This window comes from Coregonus clupeaformis, unplaced genomic scaffold (genome assembly GCF_020615455.1).
Source record: "Coregonus clupeaformis isolate EN_2021a unplaced genomic scaffold, ASM2061545v1 scaf0255, whole genome shotgun sequence".
NCBI classification, from domain to species: Eukaryota; Metazoa; Chordata; class Actinopteri; order Salmoniformes; family Salmonidae; genus Coregonus; species Coregonus clupeaformis.
The window spans coordinates 449,112-461,931 of NW_025533710.1; the positions used below are offsets into that span (position 1 = coordinate 449,112).

The window sequence follows — 12,820 nt, forward strand, 5'->3', positions numbered from 1 at the left end:
GGATTTTAATCCATGATGGCGTAGTGTGTTACTAATGGTTTTCTTTGAGACTGTGGTCCCAGCTCTCTTCAGGTCATTGACCAGGTCCTGCCGTGTAGTTCTGGGCTGATCCCTCACCTTCCTCATGATCATTGATGCCCCACGAGGTGAGATTTTGCATGGAGCCACAGACCGAGGGTGATTGACCGTCATCTTGAACTTCTTCCATTTTCTAATAATTGCACCAACAGTTGTTGCCTTCTCACCAAGCTGCTTGCCTATTGTCCTGTAGCCCATCCCAGCCTTGTGCAGGTCTACAGTTTTATCCCTGATGTCCTTACACAGCTCTCTGGTCTTGGCCATTGTGGAGAGGTTGGAGTCTGTTTGATTGAGTGTGTGGACAGGTGTCTTTTATACAGGTAACGAGTTCAAACAGGTGCAGTTAATACAGGTAATGAGTGGAGAACAGGAGGGCTTCTTAAAGAAAAACGAACAGGTCTGTGAGAGCCGGAATTCTTACTGGTTGGTAGGTAATCAAATACTTATGTCATGCAATAAAATGCAAATTAATTACTTAAAAATCATACAATGTGATTTTCTGGATTTTTGTTTTAGATTCCGTCTCTCACAGTTGAAGTGTACCTATGATAACAATTACAGACCTCTACATGCTTTGTAAGTAGGAAAACCTGCAAAATCGGCAGTGTATCAAATACTTGTTCTCCCCACTGTATGTCCGAATATGACTTTCCACCTCATACCCTTATCACCACATTATAATTTGGGGAAGCAACTTAAATTATTTAAATTAGCATCATAGACACGATACATCATAGACACGATACATTTAAGTTATGTTTCGTTTAGCTTTTTATTTCCATAAATTAAGAATACAACACCAAATACGGCACAGTCACTGACCAACCTTCAGGTAATAAACAAACAAAATACAAAGATGTCATTCTCTCATAAGTGCCAATTCAGTTCATACAAAATACAGAATGGACCTCATCTGCATTACCAAGTTCATCTTTGTAAACTCTCCCTCATTATATTGACAACGGTGGCATGTTCTAAGGCTTCGAAGAGAGAATACAGTCATCAAGAATGCAAGAGTTGTCAGTTGGAGGAAAGTGTTTGTGATTTAGTTGGTCTTGGTGAAGGCCTGGTAGAGGGCGGTGAGCTGGGCCTTCAGGTCCTGGGCATAGGGGTCCAGCTTGTCCTTCAGGTCCTCAGCGTAGGGGACTAGGCTCTGCTGCACCATCTGAGCTCTGGTGGTCAGCTGGCTCTGGAGATTCTCAGCCAGGGGGGCCATACTCTTCTGGAAGTCCTGCAGGCGCAGGTCCACTTTCTGCTTCAGCTCGTCAGTGTAGGGACCCAGCTTGGACTGCAGCTCCTTCACACTCTGCTCCAGACTCCCCTTCAGCTCCTCACTCTTCTGGAGCAGGGTGGCCCTCAGGGCCTCGGAGTCCAGGGACTCTGCATAGGGGGCCAGATCCTGTTTCAGCTGCTCCACTCTCTGCTGGACTTGTGTCTTCATCTCCTCTGCGTAGGGTTCCAGTTTCCCCTTGACGCTGCCCAAGTCCTGCTCCAGACGCTCTCTCAGCACCTCAGCCTCCTGGGTAATCTTGGTCATCAGGTCCTTGGCTGCAGGAGGAAGCTGCTCCTGCAGGGAGACAGCGTATTGGCTGGCCACGTTAGCACTCTCTGTGATGCGGTCACTGCAGGAGAGGAGAGGGCAGTTCAGGTCCCCATCCTAGTAATCTGAGCGATTTGACTATAGACATTCCACCCATGTTATGACAACTACATCACAGGTCACATTACTTACTTGACATCCTGTCCCAGCTGAGACTTCCTGATCATCTGGACGGTGTCGTCTGCCGTTTGCGTTGCTTTGGCGACGTAGTCCCAGAAGGCATCTGTCAGTTGCTCCAGCTGTGGCTTCGGCTCATCAGCGTAGAATAGGTTAGCATGGCAACCTGTTGGGGCGTGGCAGAAGAGTTATTGTTGTGAAACTGTATTTTTCATGGTCATTACTGGTTAGGCATGGCAACCTGTTGGTGGCATTAAGGTAACTAGAAACTATTATACTCCCTCTGCCATGGTTATTATTGACTATTGACTTAAATTAATTTGGTAGATTGATTGAATATATTATGTTGCTGTACTTCAGCTCTATAAATTTCACTTATAATCTGAAATATTCTTGTATCCTACTCACCAGTGAATACAGCCAGCGCGAGTACCACAAGGACCTTCATGACTCTCAATCAGATTCTGTGAAATAAAGCAACAATCACTTAAAACATTGTAATCCACCAGAAAAAATAACCATCATAGAATGCTATCAAAGAATACCATGGACTTGTAGAATCCAGCTTACCGTCTTTGTGTATGAGTGTTGGTGTATCTCTGAGTCCAGTCTGCAGTGAGTGCAGTTTCAGCCGTGCCATGGCCTGTATATATAGTGAGCAGGGCAGTAAGGAACACAAAGTCCAGGAGCCAGTGCCTCGCTGTCAGTAGTGCTCCATATCATAAACCCTCATACCGCAGTGCACCACTCAGCACCTGTCTCTGTCCCAGCCCAGTCCTGTCCTGACAACTCACCCTGGACCTATCCCAATGAACCCCTGGACCCAGAACGCACAGGAGAGCACTGTGTTATCATCACCTCTGGGTAAAGTGTGACAAACAGAGTTAGGGACATTAAATAGTGGTCAGAGATACTCAGTGAAGACCAATCTCCTGGGACTGCATGCTGATACACACATCTCCATTCAATCCCCTGATATGCAGTAGTGATACATGTGCAGCAGGACACTTGTTGGCCTTTGATTTATACAGGTCTATTACTGTTAATATCATCTGAGGGTAGATGGATTGTGTTGTATTGAGGCTTATGCACTTTTACATACACTAGCATGTTATTTTCTCTCAACCATAATGTATTTTTGTCTTTATACAGTGAGGGAATTAAGTATTTGATCCCCTGCTGATTTTGTATGTTTGCCCACTGACAAAGACATGATCAGTCTATCATTTTAATGGTAGGTTTATTTGAACAGTGAGAGACAGAATAACAACAAGAAAATCCAGAAAAACGCATGTCAAAAATGTTATAAATTGATTTGCATTTTAATGAGGGAAATAAGTATTTGACCCCCTCTCAATCAGAAAGATTTCTGTTTCCCAGCTGTCTTTTATACAGGTAACGAGCTGAGATTAGGAGCACACTCTTAAAGGGAGTGCTCCTAATCTCAGCTTGTTACCTGTATAAAAAACACCTGTCCACAGAAGCAATCAATCAATCATTCCAAACTCTCCACCATGGCCAAGACCAAAGAGCTCTCCAAGGATGTCAGGGACAAGATTGTAGACCTACACAAGGCTGGAATGGGCTACAAGACCATCGCCAAGCAGCTTGGTGAGAAGGTGACAACAGTTGGTGCGATTATTCACAAATGGAAGAAACACAAAATAACTGTCAATCTCCCTCGGCCTGGGGCTCCATGCAAGATCTCACCTCGTGGAGTTGCAATGATCATGAGAACGGTGAGGAATCAGCCCAGAACTACACGGGAGGATCTTGTCAATGATCTCAAGGCAGCTGGGACCATAGTCACCAAGAAAACAATTGGTAACACACTACGCAGTGAAGGACTGAAATCCTGCAGCGTCTGCAAGGTCCCCCTGCTCAAGAAAGCACATATACAGGCCCGTCTGAAGTTTGCCAATGAACATCTGAATGATTCAGAGGAGATCTGGGTGAAAGTGTTGTGGTCAGATGAGACCAAAATGGAGCTCTTTGGCATCAACTCAACTGTTTGGAGGAGGAGGAATGCTGCCTATGACCCCAAGAACACCATCCCCACCGTCAAACATGGAGGTGGAAACATTATGCTTTGGGGGTGTTTTTCTGCCAAGGGGACAGGACAACTTCACCGCATCAAAGGGATGATGGACGGGGCCATGTACCGTCAAATCTTGGGTGAGAACCTCCTTCCCTCATCCAGGGCATTGAAAATGGGTCGTGGATGGGTATTCCAGCATGACAATGACCCAAAACACACGGCCAAGGCAATAAAGGAGTGGCTCAAGAAGAAGCACATTAAGGTCCTGGAGTGGCCTAGCCAGTCTCCAGACCTTAATCCCATAGAAAATCTGTGGAGGGAGCTGAAGGTTCGAGTTGCCAAACGTCAGCCTCGAAACCTTAATGACTTGGAGAAGATCTGCAAAGAGGAGTGGGACAAAATCCCTCTTGAGATGTGTGTAAACCTGGTGGCCAACTACAAGAAACGTCTGACCTCTGTGATTGCCAACAAGGGTTTAGCCACCAAGTACTAAGTCATGTTTTGCAGAGGGGTCAAATACTTATTTCCCTCATTAAAATGCAAATCAATTTATAACAATTTTGACATGTGTTTATTTTTATTTTTTTGTTGTTATTCTGTCTCTCACTGTTCAAATAAACCTACCATTAAAATTATAGACTGATCATGTCTTTGTCAGTGGGCAAACGTACAAAATCAGCAGGGGATCAAATACTTAATTTCCTCATTGTATATGACGCTACAACTCTACAATGCTGAAAGTGAGTATCTGATTCACACCAGGTCAGTTTCATGGATTTTTCCTTGATGGCACAGAAAGTCACAGCCATTTCTCAGACATAAATAGCACTTTGTCCAGACAACACCTTCCTCCCAACCTTTATGAGATATCACAGTCTAATCAGATATGGTATTGATTTATAGTCAGTTTTAGTTTGATGTCCAGCCAGCTGGCATTGACTCCCAGAATATATTGTATGATATAGTTTTCAGTTTCACTGTGAGGTCATGTGTTCAAGCACTTCCATGTGTCAGTTGTCTGACCGAAGTTCAGTTGACCCATACACACTATGATAGGGTCTAGGGTTAGGGGTCCAGGCCATTCGTTAGACGTGATTCTACAATAGCTAGTAGATAAGGTATGGTGTCTAGGAACTTATTTGGAATCAATTAAATGTTACAGTAGACTTTCATTTTTCAAAGTAAAGCTCCCCCTTTGTCAAACTGTAGTTATTCTGTTTAAATGGATAGGGGGTTACTGTTTACAGGAAAATGTGCTATACTGGTAGTTTACCATGTCATAACCTCGCCCCCAGGTTATTGCGCAAAGAGGTGTCTGGGAACGACATTACCATGTCAAAAAGGTGGATCAGTCTACCCAGAGAATGGTCAGAGGGAGAATCTTCACAGCACTCATTCTACAACACTTGAGTTATTCATGATGTCACATCCTGGTAACCTGGAGCTGTGAAGTCAGGAGTTGAATTCTAAACCTCTTATCAACCCACCGTGCCTCATTACAAACCATCTTCTCTAGTCACAGTGTCACTCTATAGAGAGTAGAGTAAGGAGAGGGTGTTGTCTGTGATCTACTATTCCCAATGTAAATGCACTACAGTGCAACATTCAACACCTCAAATAACCTCTGGCCCCAGTGATGACTAAAATGTGTGAAGGTTGACACTGCGCTATAGGTTTGCGTTGGCAGTTGAGGTGACACAAACGTTGGGATGCTACCTTTGATGGTTAAACAAATGCCAGGTTGTCGATAATGCAATCATGTCCTTGTCGAAAGCATCAAATTGAAAAGTAAAATGTACTCATGCCAGCATCCGTAGGGGGGGGGGGGGACATACAGTACCAGTCAAAAGTTTGAACACACCTACTCATTCCAGGGTTTTTCTTTATTTTTTACTATTTTCTACATTGTAGAAAAATAGTAAAGACATCAAAACTATGAAATAACACATATGGAATCATGTAGTAACCAAAAAAAGTGTTAAACAAATCAACATATATTTTATATTTGAGATTCTTCATAGTAGCCACCCTTTGCCTTGATGACAGCTTTGCACACTCTTGGCATTCTCTCAACCAGCTTCATGAGGTAGTCACCTGGAATGCATTTCAATTAACAGGTGTGCCTTGTTAAAAGTTAATTTGTGGAATTTATTTCCTTCTTAATGTGTTTGAGCTAATCAGTTGTGTTGTGACAAGGTAGGGTTGGTATACAGAAGATAGCCCTATCTGGTAAAAGACCAAGTCCAAGAACAGCTCAAATAAGCAAAGAGAAACGACAGTCCATCATTACTTTGACATGAAGGTCAGTCTGAAAGTTTCTTCAAGTGCAGTCGCAAAAACCATCAAGCGCTATGATGAAACTGGCTCTCATGAGGACCGCCACAGAAAAGGAAGACCCAGAGTTACCTCTGCTGCAGAGGATAAGTTCATAAGAGTTACCAGCCTCAGAAATCGGCAATTAACTGCACCTCAGATTGCACCTCACAGAGTTCAAGTAACAGACACATCTCAACATCAACTGTTCAGAGGAGACTGCGTGAATCAGGCCTTCATGGTCGAATTGCTGCAAATAAACCACTACTAAAGGACACCAATAATAGGAAGAGACTTGCTTGGGCCAAGAAACACGAGCAATGGACATTAGACCGGTGGAAATCTGTCCTTTGGTCTGATGAGTCCAAATTTGAGCTTTTTGGTTCCAACAGGGTAGGTGAACTGATGATCTCCGCATGTGTGGTTCCCACCGTGAAGTATGGAGGAGGAGGTGTGATGGTGTGGGGGTGCTTTTCTGGTGACACTGTCTGTGATTTATTTAGAATTCAAGGCACACTTAACCAGCATGGCTACCACCACATTCTGCAGTGATACACCATCCCATTTGGTTAGCACTTAGTGGGACTATCATTTGTTTTTCAACAGGACAATGACCCAAAACACACCTCCAGGCTGTGTAAGGGCTATTTGACCAAGAAGGAGAGTGATGGAGTGCTGCATCAGATGACCTGGCCTCCACAGTCACCCGACCTCAACCCAATTGAAATGGTTTGGGATGAGTTGGACCGCAGAGTGAAGGGAAAGCAGCCAACAAGTGCTCAGCATATGTGGGAACTCCTTCAAGACTGTTGGAAAAGCATCCCAGGTGACTACCTCATGAAGCTGGTTGAGAGAATGCAAAGCCGTCATCAAGGAAAAGGGTGGCTACTTTGAAGAATCTAAAATCTAAAATATATTTTGATTTGTTTAACACTTTTTGGGTTACTACATGATTCCATATGTGTTATTTCATAGTTTTGATGTCTTCACTATTATTCTACAATGTAGAAAATAGTATGTGTGTCCAAACTTTTGACTGGTTCTGTACTTTATTTTATTTTTATCCAGTTGGATGAACACTCCAAACAGCCTACCCAACCGCTCAGAGATGTCCGCATGGTCCTAAAGCACACCGTTGCCTCGTTTTGTATCACATTCCAATGATAAAAGTGGGGGGGGCAAAAATGCAATTTCAGAATGTGGGGGGGGACATGTCCCAAGTGAATGTTCCACCCCTGACTGTAAGTCTTCTCTAGAATGAGGCTTCAATAGAAGGGTTAAGGTCCATGCACAGTTGTCTAATTAGAATATAACCAATAAAAAGGACCATGGTGGTGGTGGGGGAGATTCCCAAAGGAAACATACTGAAGTTCAATCAAAGCAAGGTTAATCAAGTCTGGTCTGTCCATGTTCAGTCTGTCAGGCTCAGAGAGTGAATATGAATGTAACAAAATAATGTATTGTCATTGTGATTTGTGTGTGTGTGTGTGTGTGTGTGTGTGTGCGTGTCGATATAGTAACCGCACAGTCATGTGATGACAGCCAGCCAGGAGCTGTAGCCAGCAGGAAGAGAGGTGACATGGCAGTAAGTCCTGGACTTTGGGCTTTCAGCTACACCTCTGGTTTCCACTATATATACAGCACGGCACTGGCCTGAGAGACACACAGACAGACTGAATACACAGAGATACACCAGGAAAAAAACAGGTGAGGCCAATGCTGAGATTCAAAACAAGGTGTTGAGAAACTATGATTTTAGGGTTCTAAGATTCAAATGTAATTGAAGTGTAATTGATCAATGATGTTTCTGTTTCAGTGAGAAACGCAAATATGAAGGTGTTCATGGTGCTTGCAATTGCTGTACTCTCTGGTAAGTAACATCTAATGTTACCACAACCATAACTACTCTCAATTTTTTTATTTATTGAAACCTTTGAATGCAACAAGATTATTTGAATTATTATTATTTTAAACTTGGCCTACTTCAAGCTCCTTTAACAGTGTAAGGTCATAAAGTAGGTCAGGTTAAACTTGCGTTTTCACAGGAACTAACTCTACTTCCACACCCCAAAAGGTTGCCATGCTAACCTATTCTACGCTGATGAGCCCAAGCCACAGCTGGAGCAGCTGACAGATGCCTTCTGGGACTATGTCGCCAAGGCAACAAAAACTGCCGACGACACCGTCCAGATGATCAGGAAGTCTCAGCTGGGACAGGATGTCAAGTAAGTAATGTGACCTGTGATGTAGTTGTCATAACATGTGTGTAATGTCTGTAGTGGAAGCCCTCAGAGTACTAGAATCCTGACTTGACAAGACCCCTCTCCTCTCCTGCAGTGACCGAATCACAGAGAGCGCTGATGTGGCCAGCCAATACGCTGTCTCCCTTCAGGAGCAGCTTCCTCCTGCAGCCAAGGACCTGATGACCAAGATTACCCAGGAAGCCGAGGTGCTGAGAGAGCGTCTGGAGCAGGACCTGGGCAGCATCAAGGGAAACCTGGAACCCTACGCAGAGGAGATCAAGACACAAGTCCAGCAGAGAGTGGAGCAGCTGAAACAGGATCTGGCCCCCTATGCAGAGTCCCTGGACTCCGAGGCCCTGAGGGCCACCCTGCTCCAGAAGAGTGAGGAGCTGAAGGGGAGTCTGGAGCAGAGTGTGAAGGAGCTGCAGTCCAAGCTGGGTCCCTACACTGATGAGCTGAAGCAGAAAGTGGACCTGCGCCTGCAGGACTTCCAGAAGAGTATGGCCCCCCTGGCTGAGAATCTCCAGAGCCAGCTGACCACCAGAGCTCAGATGGTACACCAGAGTCTAGCCCCCTACGCTGAGGACCTGAAGGACAAGCTGGACCCCTACGCCCAGGACCTGAAGGCCCAGCTCACCGCACTCTACCAGGCCTTCACCAACACCAACTAATTGGCCCAAACCAACACCACTCCTTGATCCTCTGAAACATTTTGAGTGATTCTCTCATACCCTGAACTGCACTGTAAAACATGGAAATAAAACTGGGCATATGCCCAGAAGATCCTATTTATTATTATTTAGTGCAGGGTGAGAAATGTAAACCAAACCTTCACACTCAAATATTTATGTGTTTGTTTTTACCTTGTTAAATGTTGAATAATGTCAACTTTTATAATTGCATAAATGTTTTAAGAAAAATAAATTTTTGCAATTATGAACAAATGCAAGATTGTTCCCTCATTCATTCAAATGCTTATAGTCAATTACACTTCCTTTAAGTTCATTACACATGCAATATGTCACTTAAGGACACAGGAAAAGTTCTCTCTCTCTCTCTCTCTCTCTCTCTCTCTCTCTCTCTCTCTCTCTCTCTCTCTCTCTCTCTCTCTCTCTCTCTCTCTCTCTCTCTCTCTCTCTCTCTCTCTCTCTCTCTCTCTCTCTCTCTCTCTCTCTCTCTCTCTCTCTCTCTCTCTCTCTCTCTCTCTCTCTCTCTCTCTCTCTCTCTCTCTCTCTCTCTCTCTCACTCTCTCCTCTCCCTCTCGCTCTCTCTCTCTCTCTACTCTCCTCTCTCTCTCTCTCTCTCTCTCTCTCTCTCTCTCTCTCTCTCTCTCTCTCTCTCTCTCTCTCTCTCTCTCTCTCTCTCTCTCTCTCTCTCTCTCTCTCTCTCTCTCTCTCTCTCTCTCTCTCTCTCTCTCTCTCTCTCTCTCTCTCTCTCTCTCTCTCTCTCTCTCTCTCTCTCTCTCTCTCTCTCTCACTCTCCCTCTCCCTCTCCCTCTGTGTCTCTCTCACTCTCCCTCTCCCTCTGTGTCTCTCTCCCTCTCCCTCTCCCTCTGTGTCTCTCTCACTCTCCCTCTCTCTCTGTATCTCTCTCCCTCTGTGTCTCTCTCTCTCTCTCTCTCTCTCTCTCTCTCTCTCTCTCTCTCTCTCTCTCTCTCTCTCTCTCTCTCTCTCTCTCTCTCTCTCTCTCTCTCTCTCTCTCTCTCTCTCTCTCTCTCTCTCTCTCTCTCTCTCTCTCTCTCTCTCTCTCTCTCTCTCTCTCTCTCTCTCTCTCTCTCTCTCTCTCTCTCTCTCTCTCTCTCTCTCTCTCTCTCTCTCTCTCTCTCTCTCTCTCTCTCTCTCTCTCTCTCTCTCTCTCTCTCTCTCTCTCTCTCTCTCTCTCTCTCTCTCTCTCTCTCTCTCTCTCTCTCTCTCTCTCTCTCTAATACTTGTGGTGAGTTTGTGAAATCCCTTTGCTTAATTAGAGACTGTTCGTTCCTGGGCCTCCTTAGTCCAGACTGGCCCTGCTGACATTACTATCTCTAGCTCATGTGTCAGTAACAGTTTTATCCAGTGACAAGTCTCTGTCCTATTACATGTTAATGCTTGTAACATGTAACAGCATGCCCACACCATGCCCAGTACAGGCTAGCCCACACCAAGCCCAGCACAGGCTAGCCCACACCAAGCCCAGATAAAGTCGGGGGCTCATTCAACTATTTGGGGGCGTGGTTTGGTTGTCTTTCTGATACAATGTATCATGTTTCCTAAATATGCTTTATAAAAATATGCAACTTATCCAGGCTCTGTCGTAGCCGGCCGCGACCGGAGACCCATGGGGCGGTGCACAAATGGCCCAGCATCGTCCAGGGTAGGGGAGGGAATGGCCGGCAGGGATGTAGCTCAGTTGATAGAGCATGGCGTTTGCAACGCCAGGGTTGTGGGTTCGATTCCCACAGGGGGCCAGTATGGAAAAAAATAAAAAAATGCATGCACTCACTAACTGTAAGTCGCTCTGGATAAGAGCATCTGCTAAATGACTAAAATGTAATGTAAATGTATGCATTGAATTAACTTGTAATAATTAAATACATAAATAGATTCCTATTCAATACTAAAGGTGCTTCGTGCCATGTGGGCATGTTTTGTGTGAAAAGATAGGCTTATTTCAGGCCAAGTAAGGGCTGCCCTCACCAGATATGAGCTGCCCATACTGGGCAACACTGGGCAAATGCCTTGGGGGCCAACGTGGAGACGATGAGCGAAGGCGCCTCAGCCCAATGTGGGTAGCCTACACGGGGCCAATATTTAGTCTATGTGGGCAGCCTACACAGGGCCAATATTTAGCCAATGTGGGAAGCCTACACAGTGCCAATATTTAGCCAATGTGGGCAGCCTACACGGGGCCAATATTTAGCCAATGTGGGCAGCCTACACAGGGCCAATATTTATCCAATGTGGGCAGCCTACACGGGGCCAATATTTAGCCAATGTGGGCAGCCTACACAGGGCCAATATTTAGTCTATGTGGGCAGCCTACACGGGGCCAATATTTAGTCTATGTGGGCAGCCTACACGGGGCCAATATTTAGTCTATGTGGGCAGCCTACACGGGCCAATATCTTTGCCAATGTGGGCATGTTTGCTGAGCATGATGTTCAGTGTTCCACTTTCTAATGTGCCACTGGCTACAGAGAGGTGTGTGTAACTCCTCCCTATGGCTGGGTCCCCACTGTTTATGAGTGTCTGTCTGAAGACACACACACACACACACGCACGCACACACGCACACGTCACACCTCCATCTTCACATCCCTTCCTCCCTCCAGCGTGGAGGGGCAGAGTCCACTGACAACATGACATATTGGCTTCCCAGTCTTTCCCCCGATACTGAGAAACAACTCACTCAAACATCAAGCAGACGGTACACAAACACACTGTGGAGGAACAAACAAACGTGTGAGGGGACATGTGGAAGAGAAATTACACCAGTGAAAATCATAATGAGTCAGTTTGACCAAAGACACAGCAGGTTTCTTCGGTAAACATAGAGGCAACCTTTCCTTGAATATATGCCCACATGATCTCTGACAAGTCAAAGCTCCCTGTTTCAGGATGGGTCCAGCAGGGAAACAAATGCTGATTTCAGATAACACCCTCTCTTGAGCCTGTCTGTCTATCGCCTCCATAGTGGTGCCAATCTGGGCACCGAGGGGGGATCTGTCTGTTCACACACACCCATCACTCAGGAGGACACACCATCGCAGAGCCAAAAGGCATCATTAAACCCTGATCAAATGGCCTTCCTCATCCCAACAGAGGAGCGTAGTTTAGAGTAATACATCTCCCTCATCTCATTGACTGTCTATTGAGGGAGACATGATGGCCTATTGAACCAGATGGTGGGAACTGGGAAGACATTGAGGGGGTAGTCAATCAGTGGAAAGACACAGGATGGGAGTCTCTTTGAACAAGCTGTGTCTTGCAGCTTATCCCACTATGGTGGTGACGCACAGAAAGAGATTGAACATTGTTTTGATGCAGATCAGAGGCTGTTACAGGCATAATGGCTTTAGTCAGTGATGGTTTGGTTCTGGCATCAGAAGAAGTGGAGATGAGGAGATACTGTAGATAACAAGCACATGTAGACGAGTCATTGTAAATCACCAACGCTGAAGGCGGTGTTTCATTGTGTTGTTTTGGCCCAGCATGTCCTTTGGACTTGGATCAGACCAGATTGTTTGTATTACAAGGACCCTGTACAACATCCACGCAGCTCGTCTTTTTTAATCACACCATTTATATGGGTGCTGTTTGTGAAGCATTTCCCTCTTCATAAATGTGTGTGCTAACCAGCTGTTGTGATATAAGGGCAATACAAACAATGTTTTATCTGATTACACTCCGCAGTCTGACTTCAGCTTTCAAGGCTGTTTGGGAGTTCCTTCAGAAT

General features: G+C 45.2%; 2 protein-coding genes across 2 annotated transcripts; one reads left to right on the plus strand and one right to left on the minus strand.

The window, feature by feature from the left end:
* Positions 1-831: 831 nt before the first annotated feature.
* LOC121585482 (apolipoprotein A-IV) lies at positions 832-2,426 on the minus strand. The gene is made up of 4 exons (XM_041901826.1): positions 2,366-2,426; positions 2,204-2,259; positions 1,811-1,961; positions 832-1,700 (listed from the first exon to the last, which is right to left on the minus strand). The coding sequence occupies exons 2-4, from the start codon at positions 2,241-2,243 to the stop codon at positions 1,124-1,126; spliced, it is 768 nt and encodes a 255-aa protein (XP_041757760.1). The 5' UTR covers positions 2,244-2,259; positions 2,366-2,426; the 3' UTR covers positions 832-1,123.
* A 5,378-nt stretch (positions 2,427-7,804) lies between these two features.
* On the plus strand, positions 7,805-9,338 carry LOC121585484 (apolipoprotein A-IV-like). The gene is made up of 4 exons (XM_041901827.2): positions 7,805-7,853; positions 7,963-8,016; positions 8,221-8,371; positions 8,484-9,338. The coding sequence occupies exons 2-4, from the start codon at positions 7,977-7,979 to the stop codon at positions 9,058-9,060; spliced, it is 768 nt and encodes a 255-aa protein (XP_041757761.1). The 5' UTR covers positions 7,805-7,853; positions 7,963-7,976; the 3' UTR covers positions 9,061-9,338.
* Positions 9,339-12,820: the final 3,482 nt, after the last annotated feature.